This window comes from Dendrobates tinctorius, unplaced genomic scaffold (genome assembly GCF_039654945.1).
Source record: "Dendrobates tinctorius isolate UK_male_01 unplaced genomic scaffold, ASM3965494v1 ptg000296l, whole genome shotgun sequence".
Taxonomy (NCBI): domain Eukaryota; kingdom Metazoa; phylum Chordata; class Amphibia; order Anura; family Dendrobatidae; genus Dendrobates; species Dendrobates tinctorius.
Genome location: NW_027361963.1, coordinates 87,909 through 105,378, shown reverse-complemented (window position 1 = coordinate 105,378; position 17,470 = coordinate 87,909). Strand labels below are relative to the sequence as shown.

Here is a 17,470-nt window from a genome sequence, read left to right as displayed (position 1 = left end):
GCCCTTGCCAAACCCTTGACTGACCTCACCAAGCAGAGGCTACCCCAAACAGTCAACTGGACAGATGACTGTGAGGCGGCTTTCCAAGCTTTGAAAGCAGCCCTGTGCAACTCTCCAGTGTTGAGAGCAGTCGACAGCAGTCGCCCGTTTCTGGTACAGACCGACGCCAGCGAGTTTGGCCTCGGTGCTGTGCTTAGCCAGGTCGACTCGGGGGACCAAGAGCACCCCGTGTTGTACCTGAGCCGGAAACTTTTGCCGAGGGAAGTGGCATACTCGACCATCGAGAAGGAGTGTCTGGCCATGGTGTGGGCACTGCAGCGTTTGCAGCCCTACCTGTATGGGCGCGCCTTCACGGTGGTAACCGACCACAACCCTCTGAGCTGGTTGCACACAGTGCCCGGAACCAATGGAAGATTGCTCCGCTGGAGCCTTGCCCTTCAACAGTACGATTTTACTGTAAAACACAGGAAGGGCAGTGAAAACGGCAATGCCGATGGGTTGTCCCGCCGGGGCGAACCCGCTGAGGTGCGCATGGCCGATTACCGAGAGGTAATGCCTCCTTAGCGCCCTCTTAAGGGGGGAGGTGTGATGTACAATATCTGCAAGATATGTTTTCTGTTGCAATGTGCTAACAAATCCTCCATCCTAGGACATTGTAAACTGTCAGTAGTAGGAATTCCTTCCCCCCAGGTTTTACCAACCCTGCCACTTCCTCTGGAAGAGCAGGAATGTTAATTAGCTAGACCATCTTCCTCACACCATTTGGCTTCTCTCAGCTGAAAGAAAAATGCGGGAAAAGGTCTTTGTTTGAAATAAAACTTTAAGAGCCTGCCCTGCGAAAACCGTACCAAGTAGAGATATGAAAATCATATTTTTGTAACCTGAGCGGTCCCAGCTTCGAGACCGCGTATGTTTCGAAGTTCTACCCTGTCCAGAACATGAGATAGGATTTGCGCCCAAATGGATGGTCATATCGCATAGATGTTTGATGTTTTCTTGATAGGCTCATTACGCTGGGAAACATGATACCACTGATGAGTCCATACCAGCTTCTCCCATAAAGTTATAGCTAATCTAAGTTTTGTAGCCAAAACATAACTCGGATGAGAGAGGAGGGATCAACCCAGAATGCATCTCTCCGTGATGTCACAAAGCAAAGCCTATAAGGCATTCCCTGGGCAAACCAGCTCAGAACAGCTGCAGAGTCCGTGCTGACAAGAACTCAGATGAGCGGAGAAGTGCAGCTCCGCCTCCACCCACCTTAAAGCCACATGGTCTGCCTAAGGAACAATATGGAACTGTGAGTGTACTCTCTTTGTTTTCTCCACTTTTATTTTATACCTGTACTGTACATATTTTATGTCTCAATTTTATAGCAACTTTTATCTGTAATCACTGTCCTCTTTCGGAAAATAAATGAAATAATTATTTAGATCTGTCTCTATGCTCTAAGACTCGAACTATACGCCTTTGTTAGATAATCGCTACTAATTCGAGGGGTTTGCCACGGACCCTCTTAATTTAACACTGTGAATTAAGTAACCGTGACTGGTGGCAGCGCGTTGTGTACGGCTATTACGGCTTGCTGGCAGTCTAGAAGGGTCTTATATTGCTGAGTAAGGGGCTTCAGCCACAGCATTGATAATTCCCTTACTGCAGAAGCCTAATTGCCGGTTCACAACAGGCAGCCCGTCCGGCGACCAATTATCCTAGGTGCAGTTCCCTGACTGACCTGAGGGTAAGGGGGGGGGGGCGCCGGAGAGCTGCGAGTTCCAAAGTGGAACTGAGAAAGTGGGATATACATAAATCCCCGCAGTGCTTGGAAGATTGATAGCAGTGGTGGGGCATCCAAATTAAACTCCCCCTGCGGCAAATTGTAGAGCGAGATTAGCTTGCTGGATAATTTTGGTCACATGGTGCCAGTGTTGGGATAACTAAGATAAGCCCCACTGCGCCTGTGATAGCCGTGTGCCGGCATTGTGTCACGCCCCTCCGTCCGCTGATACACCCATGTCAGTGGTGGGACTGTGACATAGTGGTGACACAGGGTCCACTGTCCGTCGCGTTTTGGTGGCAGCGGGATTCCCGTTAGTGTCACCCGTAAGTGGACGAACGGCCGTGGGCTGTTCGTCACAACCGACCCCTGCGGTACCCCACTGGTCACAGCGACCCAGTTAAAGAATATACCATTTATAACCCCCCTCTGCTTTCTATCACTCAGCCAGTTACTTACCCATTACACACATTTTCTCCCAGACCCGGCATTCTCATTTTGTGTACCAACCTCTTGTGCGGCACGGTATCAAACGCTTTGGGAAAATCAAGATATACCACGTCCAATGACTGACTTTGATCCAGTCTATAGCTTACCTCTTCATAAAAACTGATTAGATTGGTGTGACAGGAGCGATTCCTCATAAACCCATGCTGATATGGCGCTAAACAGTTATTCTCACTGAGATCATCCAGAATAACATCCTTCAGAAACCCTTCAAATATTTTACCAATAATAGAGGTTAGACTTACTGCCCTATAATTTCAAGGTTAACCTTTACAACCCTTTTAGAATATTGGTATCACATTTGCTATGCGCCAGTCCTGTGGAACAGACCCCGTCGCTATAGAGTCTCTAAATATAAGGCTGGTTTCACATTAGCGCTTTTTAAGCGCACGCACGGCCGGGGGTAGCTCCGCCCCCGAGCCGGCTCTCTGCCCGGCGTGCCCGCCCCTTGCTTGTAGCGCCGCCTCCTAGCGCACAGCGGCCCCTGCGATCGGCGCACCCTATCTTTAGCATAGGGTGCGCAGATCGTGCGCAGGCCGTGTGCTAGTTGCGCTTTGACCTGCGCTGCGCACTTTTGACGGTGCGCCGTGCGCGCCAAAATCAAACTTTTCGGATTTTGGCGCGCACGGCGCACCGTCAAAAGTGCGCAGCGCAGGTCAAAGCGCAACTAGCGCACGGCCTGCGCACGATCTGCGCACCCTATGCTAAAGATAGGGTGTGCCGATCGCAGGGGCCTCTGTGCGCTAGGAGGCGGCGCTACAAGCAAGGGGCGGGCACGCCGGGCAGAGAGCCGGCTCGGGGGGCGGAGCTACCCCCGGCCGTGCGTGCGCTTAAAAAGCGCTAATGTGAAACCAGCCTTAGAAATAATGGTTTGTCTATTACATTACTTAGTTCTCTTAGTACTCGTGGGTGTATGCCATCCGGACCCCGGAGATTTATCTATTTTAATCTTATTTAGCCGGTTTTGCACCTCTTCTTGGGTTAGATTGGTGACCCTTAATATAGGGTTTTCTATGTCTCTCGGCATTTCATCTCGCATTTAATTTTCCACTGTGAGTACCGTGGCGAAGAACGTGTTTAATATATAAGCTTTTTCCTCGTCATCTACAATCATTCTTTCCTCACAATTTTTTAAGGGGCTTACACTTTCACTGTTGACTCTTTTACTATTGATATACCGCATATACTCGTGTATAAGCCGAGATTTTCAGACCATTTTTTGTGCTGAAAGTCCCCCTCTCGACTTATACGCGAGTCATATACCTGGAGGTCGGTGGGGGAGGGGCAGCAGGGGTGTCAGAGATCATACTGACCCCCCCTGAAGCATCTCTGCAGCCCCCCCAGCTTCTCACACAGTCTCCCTTTCTTCCTTCAGCGGTCACGTGGTACCGCTCATTAAAGTCCTGAATATGCGCATATTCAAGACTTTAATGAGCGGGACCACGTGACCACTGAAGGGAGACCGTGGGAGAAGCGGGGGGAGGGCTGCAGAGACCGCGCCAGGAGGGGGTGAGTATATCCAATATTCACCTGTCCCCGGTCCATCGCTGCTTGCTGCTGTCTGCTGCGTCCTCTGTAAGTGACATTTAGGCAGCAGAGGGCGCGATGACGTGGTTAGTGAGCGCCGCGCCCTCTGCTGCCTGAACAGTCACAGACAAAGGACGCGGCAGACACCAGCGATGGAACAGGGACAGGTGAATATCTCAGGTGCTGGGTTCTGAGCCAGCGGCGACACCGGCACCTGTCCCCCATAGCGCGCCGGTGTCTCCGCCTGCTCAGAACCCGACACCTGTCCGGACCCGACACCTGGCCCCCAGGGACGAGAGGTGAGTATGTCATTTTTTGCAGCAGCAGCAGCATATGGGGCATAATCTATGGAGCATCATAATCTATGGAGCATCTTATGGGGTACAATCTATGGGGCATTTTATGGGGACATAATCTAAGGGGCATTTTATGGTTCATAATCTATGGAGCATCTTATGGGGTACAATCTATGGGGCATTTTATGGTTCATAATCTATGAAGCATCTTATGGGGGCATAATCTATGGTGCAGCATATGGGGCATATTATTCTATGCAGCATCTTATGAGGCCATTATTAACCTTTGTGCAGCATTATATGGGGGCGTATTTTGTATGGAGCATCTTATGGGGCCATCATGAACTGTATGGAGCATTATATGGGGCTCCTGATTCAATATAGATATTCAAAAACATTTAACCTACTGATGTCTCAATTTATTTTACTTTTATTGGTATCTATTTTTATTTTTGAAATTTACCAGTAGCTGCTGTATTTCCCACCCTAGGCTTATACTCGAGTCAATAAGTTTTCCCAGTTTTTTGTGGCAAAATTAGGGGGGGGGGGGGGGTCGGCGTATATACGGTAGTTGAAGAACAGTTTGGGATTAGTGTTACTCTCCTTAGCAATGTGCTTCTCTGTTTCCTTTTTGGCAGATTAATTAGTTTTTTTAGATAAAGTATTTTTCTCCCTATAGTTTTTAGAGCTTCAGCGGTGCCATCCTGCTTTAGTGTAAATGCTTTCTTTATACTGTTAATTGCCCCTCTTGCTTCTTTGTTTAGCCACAAAGGTTAGAGGAGGCAGGGTTTATAGAAAGCTGGGAAATGTGCATCACCTGGCCTTTCCTAACGATGATAGTGAACAAGTCATAACACTAACAGGATAATTAAGGGCTGACACCTTGGTCAACGTTATCTGCACACACAAATCGCCAAGGGTGCCAACACTTTTGCACTGGCCTATTTTCCTTTTTGTAATGTTTAAAGTGTAACAAATGACACCGTATATATTATTTTGCATAATATTAAAGGAAATGTGACATTTTAACTTTAAGCCTTTTAGAGATCATTTCATCTTCAACTTGCTTAACCGTTCACAATAACAGTAATTTTGACCAGGGGTGCCCAAACTTTTACATAACAATGTAGATTGTGTCATGTGATAAGGTGATGGGAGTAGCATTAGGTGACCACAGATCAGACATGACAGTCTCCCCTCCTCACCCTGCTGATCGGCCCATATTGCGAGCGCCTCTTGTGCTCCATGTATAACCTCAACCTTAATATCAATCAGATCTTCACCCTTCCCGGGGAAAGACCTGGCTAGTCATTGCTTGCGTTGAGAAACATGTGATGGTGTCTCCGCTGCTTGTGTTTTGCATGTTTTTTACAAATTTCACATAAGGGATGGGGCAGTGCTCTAGAATCACTGCGTTGAGAAACATGTGATGGTGTCTCCGCAGCGTTGGATGTTGATCTCCATGAGTTCATTCATCCTCATTTTTCACATATATATGAGACACGTCTCTCAGAGCCGGTAATTCTAGGTTTATGTATCAGGGACTAAATTACATTGTTGTGGTCCTCACCACCGGTACTGAGGTCCCAGCACATTGTGGCCCCAAGTATGAAGTGATAATCAGCGAGACCAAAGCCTAATGCTCTCTGCTCTGCACCCGGAGGATGAGGACCCTGAGGAGAGGGACAGAGAAGACCCTCGTCAGTCAGATGGAGGAGCCGCACTAAGAAACACAACTTCTCCAAGTTTCCCTCCACCAGGGATGGAACCACAGAGGAGCTGGAGAAAGCTCCACATTTCTATCCAGCGGTTTCTTCTCTCCTAATTCACCGTTATGGAGATTGGGGGAAGGACGGTTACCATTTATCAGGGATTATTTGAGAGCTCATGATGTCACCATGAGGACACGGCCTCCCTCCTGGACAGGATCCTCTGGGATCACTCTAAAGGCCCCGTTACACACCGATGTCCCAGCGATCCCACCAACGATCCGACATGGATGGGATCACTGGGACATAGTTAGGCTGATCGTAGGGTGACCTGTCACATAGACAGACTCATCAGCGATCACGACCAGCGAGCAAGCTGGTTTTCAAGGTAGACAGCGGGTATCTAAGCGCCCCGTTACAAATAGCGACTCACCAGTGATCCCGACAACGATATGAACGTGTCAGTATCGCTGGTGTGTCACTACATGATCGCTGGTGAGCTGTCAAACAGGCCGCTTCACCAGCGATCAGTACCAGCGACAACGAGTGCGCGCGTCGCTGTGTACCTTAGATACCAGCGCGCTGGTGCAGGGAGCCGGTAACCAAGGTAATCAGCGGGTTTCTAAGTGCCGCGCGGCGCTTAGAAACCCGCTGTTTACATTGGATACAAGCAGGGAGCTCGCTGATCGTTGCTCTCCCGCCTGCCACACGCAGCGGGAGACCAACAATCAAAAAAAAAAGCCAGGGCTTTTGAGCACGATCAGTGATACCCGGGGGCCGGTCGCTGATAGGTGTCACACACAGCGATCTCGCTGGTGAGATCGCTGTTGCGTCACAAAACTTGACTCGCTAGCGAGATCGCTGTGTGTGACGGGGGCTTAAGAGCCGCGCGGCTCTTAGATACCCGCTGTTTACATTGGAAACCAGCTCTCAGCGTTGCTGATCGTTGGTCTCTCGCTGTCACACACAGCGATGCGTGCTGGCCAGCGGGAGACCAACGATCAAAAAATGGCCCAGGACGTTCGAGCACGATCAGCGATACCCGGCGGGGGGGCCGGTCGGTGGTACATGTCACACACAGCGATCTCACTGGTGAGATCGCTGTGGCGTCACAAAATCTGCGATCTCGCTGTGTGTGACGGGGCCTTAACGCTAAGTTCACACTGGGCGATTTTGCTGCGTATTTTTTCTGCAGTAAATCCTGATCTCTGGGCAGGAAAGCAGCTGCAGAAAAAAAGCAGATTTTCCTTGCATTTCTCGCTGTTTGTTTGATGCGTTTTTGTGGCGGTTTTGGCATGCTAGATTTGTCTCTTGCGCATGCTGATCAAGTTTATTAAAGAAAAAAAAGTCCTATTCCAAAGAATGAGGTTTTAGCACGAAAAACGCTACAAAAAAAATGATAATTGCACTTTTGATGCGTTTTGCAGCATTTTTTCACCACCCATTCAAGTCAGTGGGTGAAAAACACTGAGAAAATGCTGAAAGAAGTGACCTGCTCTATGTCCAAGAAGCCATGCAAAGCCCAAAATACTGAGGACAAAAAAAACAAGCTGTGTGCATGAGATTTCTGAAATCTCACAGACATAGCTGGTGCTGTGAAACGAGGCTGAAAATTAGCATAAAAAAGCAGCAAAAACGACCAGTGTGAACAGAGCCTAAGAGGAGAGAACCTGCCGTCCTCCTATTAAGACACGAGTTATTGCATTTTTATTCTTCTTTAAATAGAGATAAGTCTCAACATTCGCCTCGATATAAACACTAAAATAGGCAGAAAGTGCGCGGAAAGTTCTATGTATCTGAAGGAGGAAAGTGTACATCTATGGCTGACGGTGACAGCGCTCGGGAGGACGGTGTTGTGGGAGCCCCCGGTACACAGCGGTTAGTGCCTATCACTGTGTAATATAAGAGGACACTAGAGAGCAGGCACCGGGGTCATGGGCGCTGACTGAGGGACACGGGGAGCCAAGGAGAGATTGTCTGCTCAGATTCCACAGAAAAGCCCCATAATACATATTCTACTGAACGAACAACCCTTTACTGGAGACTTACACTGATTATTACCATCATTGTGCGGCCCGATGTCCCTGCAGGGCCAACACCTGCGTCACCATCCCACTTACATTGTTCTGCTCAGACCCCATGAAGAGGAAGAGCGGACCCCCTGATATTTTGCGGTCATTGAGCCTTTGAGTCTAGAACACCCCGTCACGTGCATTCTTACGTCTCTTTAACGCCTTCCTGATATGTAGTGTTCATACATGGAGGATGCCAGGTGCGCGTCTGTGGAGTGAGCTCAGATTGCTGACGTTTAACCACTTCACTGCTGCCGACAGCCTGACAGTGCCATTTAAAGGGAACCTGTCATATAATAATGCTAATAGCCTGTAGATAAGGGGTTAATCTGCAAGTTAATACAATTTATAACCTGCCCGGTGTCAGCACTGAGAGCCCCACTGCCGGGAGGAAATTTACCTCATTCCACCTGGCAGTGTTCAGCTTCCAGTCAGAGTTTCGGCCAGCGCAGCTACAGTCACCGCTCAGTGTATAGAGAGCGGCAGCAGTTACCGCACGCCCCCGGCACTGACTGACAGCCGGCTCAGCATTAGGGCTCAGTATTAGAGCTGGCTGTCAGTCAGTGCCGAGGAGCAGATTCAGCTGCTGCTCACTATATAGAGCGGTTACTGAAGCCGCACCTCTATAGCTGGAAGCAGATCGCTGCTGGGGGGGAATAAAGTTAATTTTCTCCTGGCAGAGGGGCTTTCAGTGCAGGAGACGATCAAGTTCAAACCATTATTAACCTGCAGGTTAAACCCCATGTCTGAAGGTTAATAATGTTATTTTACATGGCAGGTTCCCTTTATGTGGTTGGGTTCCCTAGTCCCTTGAGTGGTGATCGGACCTTCTCCTCCACTACGGAGAGTTCTGTGCTTCTACGTTTGCAGAGCGAGTGGGGAATAGACGCGGGGCCGGAGAACGGCTGGAGAGCCTCCATGTCAGACTGACGGGTGATCGGCTCCACCACGTTCCATCCTTATGTCAGGACAGCGACTCGTGTCCCGAGGTCTGAGGGACGGTCCGGGGCCGATATTTATCCAGGACTTTGTGCACAGAACGGAGAAAGTGATTTGTCACAAAGAAGAAGAGAGAATGAAGGAGGAGTCCAAGGAAGGTGACACAAGTGACAGTCAAGAGGGAGGAGCCGGACGCCGACCACGACTGATGACGACATTGAGCCTACACCGATTCTGAGGGACAGACGAGCGAAAGCGGATTAGGGGGAAAATCACCCGTACATTAACCCCGACTCTGATGAGTAACAATCCACAACAGACTTAGGGACGGAAAGAACTCACAGGAGAGAACGGACAGAAGGACGAGACAGAGCATCGGTCACATTTTCTCTGCAGATAAGGAAAGAGGAGAAAGATTCTGAAAGAAGCCGCCGAGAACGAAGACTCAAGACTGATGAAGACGAGACGACAGCGGAGAAACCGCGACTCACAGATCAGAAGAAAACAATCAGGAAATGAAAGCTGTTGTCAGACGGAGAAAATGTAGAGAAAACCAGAGCAAGTCTGGAGAAAACTCCTCTATTATAGGAGGACGCCGGAGAGACGTCATCACATCCACCGGAGCCAACAAGGAGCCTCGCTGCTCACCTCGTGGTGTAAGAGGCCGGAGCTCCTCCATCATCACGGCCTGGTACCGATCCTGGTGTCCTTCTAGATACTCCCACTCCTCCATGGAGAGATAGACAGCGACGTCCAGACACCTTATAGGAACCTGACAACAACGACACCGTCATCACCCAGAATCCTCCAGTGCTGTATAATGTCCCAGCAGTCACCTCTCCGGTCATCACCCAGAATCCTCCAGTGCTGTCCTGTATAATGTCCCAGCAGTCACCTCTCCGCTCATCACCCAGAATCCTCCAGTGCTGTATAATGTCCCAGCAGTCTCCTCTCCGCTCATCACCCAGAATCCTCCAGTGCCGTCCTGTATAATGTCCCAGCAGTCACCTCTCCGCTCATCACCCAGAATCCTCCAGAGCCGTCCTGTATAATGTCCCAGCAGTCACCTCTCCGCTCATCACCCAGAATCCTCCAGTGCCGTCCTGTATAATGTCCCAGCAGTCACCTCTCCGCTCATCACCCAGAATCCTCCAGTGCCGTCCTGTGTAATGTCCCAGCAGTCACCTCTCCGCTCATCACCCAGAATCCTCCAGTGCCATCCTGTGTAATGTCACAGCAGTCACCTCTCCGATCATCACCCAGAATCCTCCAGTGCTGTCCTGTATAATGTCCCAGCAGTCACCTCTCCGCTCATCACCCAGAATCCTCCAGTGCTGTATAATGTCCCAGCAGTCACCTCTCCGATCATCACCCAGAATCCTCCAGTGCCGTCCTGTGTAATGTCCCAGCAGTCACCTCTCCGCTCATCACCCAGAATCCTCCAGTGCCGTCCTGTGTAATGTCCCAGCAGTCACCTCTCCGCTCATCACCCAGAATCCTCCAGTGCCGTCCTGTGTAATGTCCCAGCAGTCACCTCTCCGCTCATCACCCAGAATCCTCCAGTGCTGTATAATGTCCCAGCAGTCACCTCTCCGCTCATCACCCAGAATCCTCCAGTGCCGTCCTGTATAATGTCCCAGCAGTCATCTCTCCGCTCATCACCCAGAATCCTCCAGTGCCGTCCTGTATAATGTCCCAGCAGTCACCTCTCCGCTCATCACCCAGAATCCTCCAGTGCCGTCCTGTATAATGTCCCAGCAGTCACCTCTCCGCTCATCACCCAGAATCCTCCAGTGCCGTCCTGTGTAATGTCCGAGCAGTCACCTCTCCGCTCATCACCCAGAATCCTCCAGTGCCCTCCTGTATAATGTCCGAGCAGTCACCTCTCCGCTCATCACCCAGAATCCTCCAGTGCCCTCCTGTATAATGTCCCAGCAGTCACCTCTCCGCTCATCACCCAGAATCCTCCAGTGCCGTCCTGTATAATGTCCCAGCAGTCACCTCTCCGCTCATCACCCAGAATCCTCCAGTGCCGTCTTGTATAATGTCCCAGCAGTCACCTCTCCGCTCATCACCCAGAATCCTCCAGTGCCGTCCTGTATAATGTCCCAGCAGTCACCTCTCCGCTCATCACCCAGAATCCTCCAGTGCCATCCTGTATAATGTCCCAGCAGTCTCCTCTCCGCTCATCACCCAGAATCCTCCAGTGCCGTCCTGTATAATGTCCCAGCAGTCACCTCTCCGCTCATCACCCAGAATCCTCCAGTGCGGTCCTGTATAATGTCCCAGCAGTCTCCTCTCCGCTCATCACCCAGAATCCTCCAGTGCCGTCCTGTATAATGTCCCAGCAGTCACCTCTCCGCTCATCACCCAGAATCATCCAGTGCCATCCTGTATAATGTCCCAGCAGTCTCCTCTCCGCTCATCACCCAGAATCCTCCAGTGCCGTCCTGTATAATGTCCCAGCAGTCACCTCTCCGCTCATCACCCAGAATCCTCCAGTGCCCTCCTGTATAGTGTCCCAGCAGTCATCTCTCCGCTCATCACCCAGAATCCTCCAGTGCCGTTCTGTATAATGTCCCAGCAGTCACCTCTCTACTCATCACCCAGAATCCTCCAGTGCCGTCCTGTATAATGTCCCAGCAGTCACCTCTCCGCTCATCACCCAGAATCCTCCGATGCCGTTCTGTATAATGTCCCAGCAGTCACCTCTCCGCTCATCACCCAGAATCCTCCAGTGCCATCCTGTATAATGTCCCAGCAGTCTCCTCTCCTCTCATCACCCAGAATCCTCCAGTGCCGTCCTGTATAATGTACCAGCAGTCACCTCTCCGCTCATCACCCAGAATCCTCCAGTGCCGTCCTGTATAATGTCCCAGCAGTCACCTTTCCTCTCATCACCCAGAATCCTCCAGTGCCGTCCTGTGTAATGTCCCAGCAGTCACCTCTCCGCTCATCACCCAGAATCCTCCAGTGCCGTCCTGTATAATGTACCAGCAGTCACCTCTCCGCTCATCACCCAGAATCCTCCAGTGCCGTCCTGTATAATGTCCCAGCAGTCACCTCTCCCCTCATCACCCAGAATCCTCCAGTGCCGTCCTGTGTAATGTCCCAGCAGTCACCTCTCCGCTCATCACCCAGAATCCTCCAGTGCCGTCCTGTATAATGTCCCAGCAGTCACCTCTCCCCTCATCACCCAGAATCCTCCAGTGCCGTCCTGTGTAATGTCCCAGCAATCACCTCTCCGCTCATCACCCAGAATCCTCCAGTGCCGTCCTGTATAATGTCCCAGCAGTCACCTCTCCGCTCATCACCCAGAATCCTCCAGTGCCGTCCTGTATAATGTACCAGCAGTCACCTCTCCGCTCATCACCCAGAATCCTCCAGTGCCGTCCTGTATAATGTCCCAGCAGTCACCTCTCCGCTCATCACCCAGAATCCTCCAGTGCCGTCCTGTATAATGTCCCAGCAGTCACCTCTCCGCTCATCACCCAGAATCCTCCAGTGCCGTCCTGTATAATGTCCCAGCAGTCACCTCTCCCCTCATCACCCAGAATCCTCCAGTGCCGTCCTGTATAATGTCCCAGCAGTCACCTCTCCGTTCATCACCCAGAATCCTCCAGTGCCGTCCTGTATAATGTCCCAGCAGTCACCTCTCCGCTCATCACCCAGAATCCTCCAGTGCCGTCCTGTATAATGTCCCAGCAGTCACCTCTCCGCTCATCACCCAGAATCCTCCAGTGCCGTCCTGTATAATGTCCCAGCAGTCACCTCTCCGCTCATCACCCAGAATCCTCCAGTGCCGTCCTGTATAATGTCCCAGCAGTCACCTCTCCGCTCATCACCCAGAATCCTCCAGTGCCGTCCTGTATAATGTCCCAGCAGTCACCTCTCCACTCATCACCCAGAATCCTCCAGTCCTGTCCTGTATAATGTCCCACCAGTCACCTCTCCGCTTATCACCCAGAATCCTCCAGTGCCGTCCTGTATAATGTCCCAGCAGTCACCTCTCCGCTCATCACCCAGAATCCTCCAGTGCCGTCCTGTATAATGTCCCAGCAGTCATCTCTCCACTCATCACCCAGAATCCTCCAGTGCAGTCCTGTATAATGTCCCAGCAGTCACCTCTCCCCTCATCACCCAGAATCCTTCAGTGCCGTCCTGTATAATGTCCCAGCAGTCACCTCTCCACTCATTACCCAGAATCCTCCAGTGCCGTCTTGTATAATGTCCCAGCAGTCACCTCTCAGCTCATCACCCAGAATCCTCCAGTGCCGTCCTGTATAATGTCCCAGCAGTCACCTCTCCGCTCATCACCCAGAATCCTCCAGTGCCCTCATCTATGATGTCCCAGCAGTCACCTCTCTGCTCATCACCCAGAATCCTCCAGTGCTGTCCTGTATAATGTCCCAGCAGTCACCTCTCCGCTCAGCAGCTCGATCATCTTGTTGCTGAGCTCCAGGATCTTCTTGTTCCTCTCATGTATCGGGGAGTGCGGGGGAGGCTCTGTGATGGGGCCCGGGCTCCGCCCTCCTGACTCCTGGAGATGGATGATGGGAGTCACACAGTCCCCCGGTGTCTTCCTCACTATTGTGTAATCCTGTGTATGGAGAGAGACACTTAGGGAGAAGATTTCCTTCCCGACTGCAGATCTGACAATCAGTAGAAATCCCGGGATCAATAACCGTCTCCAGTAATCTGGGGCCATAACCGGGAATATTATTACACTCCGGACAGACATCCCGGCCCCTCTACAGCTCTTACAGGGAATCCCCATGACAACTCCTCCGGGCAGAGAGCTCCACAGAATCCCTGCTCTTACAGTAAAGAATCCTTCTCTCCTATTCTGGATTTCCTCCTCCCGGTGTCGGACTCGTCACATCACACAATAAAGCTGATAGAAATGTAGAGGAGTTACCTCTCCGCTCAGCAGGGAGATGATCTCCAGGGCGCAGTGGAATAATCTCCTGGTGGTCTCATCCCTGTCCTCGTCCATCCTCGGGGGTCATTCAGGAGGAGGAGGGATGAGCACTGGATCAGCTGGAGGGATCTCGTCCTGCCGGCGTCTTCACGATGAAGGACAAGACAGAAATCACAGGGGACGAGAGAACGACAATCACTAAATTCTGACCAAATATCAACATTTATCAGGAAGAATCTGGAGGAGAAGCCACAAAACTCCACCGCGGCCTCCTCCGCCGATCTGACCGCTCATCATCAGCCTCATAGGCAGAGGACGGTCACCGTGGTAACTACAACGCCAGCACAGGACGATCACCGTGGTAACTACCAGGGCTGGGGAGTCGGTAAGCCAAACCTGCGACTCCGACTCCTCAATTTCCCTTACACAGACTCCGACTCCCACATATATTGCTTATATTTAAGTGAAAAATTTATTGTAGTACAATGTGAACATCAGACATTAAATCATTTCTATGATACAATAATCAAGATATTTAGATAGAACATAATATCTATTTATCTATTTGGAATCTATTGACAGATTTGCAGTGCAGTGTTTCTTTATTCAACCATTAAAGGTCACACAATAAAGGACGGGCAGATAACATGAGGCATGTGGGGAAAAAAGACGGACGACAGCCTGGACCTGTTGAAGCGTCTGTGTACGCGAAACGGCTGTCGTCCGTCTTTTTCCCCACATGCCTCATGTTATCTGCCCGTCCTTTATTGTGTGATCTTTAATGGTTGAATAAAGAAACACTGCACTGCAAATCTGGGTGCGTGCCGCATCTTTTTCCTTCTTTTACAAATATATATATATTATACAGTATATATAGTGTATATATATATATATATATATATATATATATATATATATATATATATATATATATATATATATATATGCATACACACGCACACAAACACACACTATGACTTATCTCGGCTAAGATAAAGCCTAGATCCTCAGGCTACATTCACACTATGGGCGTAGCCAGGATCAAACCTGGGGGGGGGGGAGGGCAGAACTTCATACTGTTCTGCAGAATTTCATACTGCACACCTCAGCTGCTGCAGAACCTCATACTGCACACCCCTACACTTGAAATAAAAAGCCTGCACCTTAACATGTGAATGCAGTCTATTTATTCCAACTATCAATTGATGTTGATGTTACTGAAGATGAGCAATGCCTGTCCTGGGCGTCCTTTTGGGCAGCTATGAGGTGTCCCTGACTGGTGCTAAAAAAAAGGAGTGTTAGTCTGTGTGCTATCCAGCTCTCATTCTTTTTGGTACAGATATGATATGGAGACAGATATGGATAAATGGATATATACAGTAGATAGCAAAAGCAGATTAGAAATCTGCTCTATTGAAAACATTATCTATGAGCTCAAAAACCTTTCAGGTGATGCGGTTTTTTAAAAAGCTGATCAGCTTTTGCAACTGAAAAACGTATCCTCAAAAAACACAGGAAAAACGCTGTGTGTGAATGTAGCCTTAGATCAGGAATAGAACAGCCATTTATAGGACATTTCATAACTTTCCCAAACTCCTATGAAAAAATATTCAGCACATTCTGCATTGAATTACTGCACCCAATTTATTATATATTTTAGGAGTCAGTCCATTTTATACTGACTCCAACTCCGACTCCACCGCCCTGGTAACTACACCGCCAGCGGGGGGACGGTCACCGTGGCAACTACACCGCCAGCGGGGGACGGTCACCGTGGCAACTACACCGCCAGCGGGGGAGGGTCACCGTGGCAACTACACCGCCAGCGGGGGACGGTCACCGTGGCAACTACACCGCCAGCGGGGGACGGTCACCGTGGCAACTACACCGCCAGCGGGGGACGGTCACCGTGGCAACTACACCGCCAGCGGGGGACGGTCACCGTGGCAACTACACCGCCAGCGGGGGACGGTCACCGTGGCAACTACACCGCCAGCGGGGGACGGTCACCGTGGCAACTACACCGCCAGCGGGGGACGGTCACCGTGGTAACTCCACCTCCAGCGGGGGACGGTCACCGTGGTAACTCCACCTCCAGCGGGGGACGGTCACCGTGGCAACTACACCGCCAGCGGGGGACGGTCACCGTGGCAACTACACCGCCAGCGGGGGACGGTCACCGTGGCAACTCCACCTCCAGCGGGGGACGGTCACCGTGGTAACTCCACCTCCAGCGGGGGACGGTCACCGTGGTAACTACACCTCCAGCGGAGGGACGGTCACCGTGGTAACTACACCTCCAGCGGGGGACGGTCACCGTGGTAACTACACCTCCAGCGGGGGACGGTCACCGTGGTAACTCCACCTCCAGCGGGGGGACGGTCACCGTGGTAACTACACCTCCAGTGGGGGGACGGTCACCGTGGTAACTCCACCTCCAGTGGGGGGACGGTCACCGTGGTAACACCTCCAGCGGGGGACGGTCACCGTGGTAACTCCACCTCCAGCGGGGGCCGTGAGGTGAGGAGGAGACGCTGCACATCCCCCATACAATGCTGCCCGTCCCCAACACTGAGGAGCCGCAGTCACATGGAGCAGGAGCCTCCACAGGAACAGCTCTGATCTCCCCCCACACTCTCCTCTCACAGATTCACCACAAACCCTCCTGTCATCTCACCGGAATGGCGGGAACCGGAAATCTGCTGCTGGCTGACCCCAGAGAACACGAGCTGCGCACACCCGGGACGGAGCGGCTGCACTGAGCGCGGGAGGACCTGTGGTGACGTCACCGTCATGTGACCAGGGGGCGGGGCTCAGGAGAGAAGAGGTGAAGGACCTGTGGTGACGTCACGGTCATGTGACCAGGGGGCGGGGCTCAGGAGGGAAGTGGTGAAGGACCTGTGGTGACGTCACCGTCATGGGACCAGGGGACGGGGCTCAGTAGAGAAGGGTGACGTCCCTGTCATGTGATCAGGGGGCGGGGCTCAGGAGAAATGAGGTGAAGGACCTGTGGTGACGTCACCGTCATGGAATCAGGGGGCGGGGCTCATGAGAGCCGCGTTGAATGATCTGTAGTGACGTCACCGTCATGTGACTAGGGGGCGGAGCTCAGGAGAGAAGCGGTGACGCTGCGGGTGTGTAGGTGGGAGGAGCTGTGTTGTGGTGTTGGCTCCTCCCCCACACACAGCTGAGCGCTGACAGGAGCGGGCTGTGGTGAGCTCCTCCTCCAGATTCATTTCTCGCTGTTATTGTCTGGAGTCACCCATATGGAGCCTGTCACTAGTGATGTGTCGTTCGTGAACGAACCGAGACAAAGAGCCGGCTCTTTCATGTGACCGACTGGAGTCGGCGCACCACGGGGAGCTGAGCCAATTTTCTTTTCCACTGCTGTTCGCTCCCTTCTTCCTGCCTGACTGGGGGCCGGGAGCAGCTGAGGAGGAGACTAGAGCAGTGAGCACAAGTGGGGAGTGACTGGCCAGGCTTTGACTTGCGGCTGGGCTCCTCCCACATGACACATAGCTGTCCTGTGATTGGCTGCCTGTGATAGATCCCAATGTGCAGTCACACAGACTGTCAGTGACATAGCAGTGGATGTCCGGCAGCTGCAGGATGAGCACTGACAGCCATCTTACCCCTCATTGTGTTCTGTAGTTCCTGCTGCTCTACGGTGGGAAAGTAATAATATAAATCTGAGGCCGAGAAGCTCTGTGGACAGATCCGGGGTA

General features: G+C 51.4%; 1 protein-coding gene across 1 annotated transcript in view; it reads right to left on the bottom strand.

Moving 5' to 3' along the window:
* LOC141073084 (uncharacterized) overlaps window positions 1-16,555 on the bottom strand; it is a 67,926-nt gene extending 51,371 nt beyond the window's left edge. Inside the window, exons 1-4 of the mRNA XM_073560413.1 lie at window positions 16,423-16,555; window positions 13,743-13,890; window positions 13,245-13,424; window positions 9,473-9,596 (exon numbers count right to left, since the gene is read on the bottom strand). Coding sequence (XP_073416514.1) covers window positions 9,473-9,596; window positions 13,245-13,424; window positions 13,743-13,820 — 382 coding nt within the window. The 5' untranslated portion in view covers window positions 13,821-13,890; window positions 16,423-16,555. The remainder of the gene's footprint in view (window positions 1-9,472; window positions 9,597-13,244; window positions 13,425-13,742; window positions 13,891-16,422) is intronic.
* Window positions 16,556-17,470: the final 915 nt, after the last annotated feature.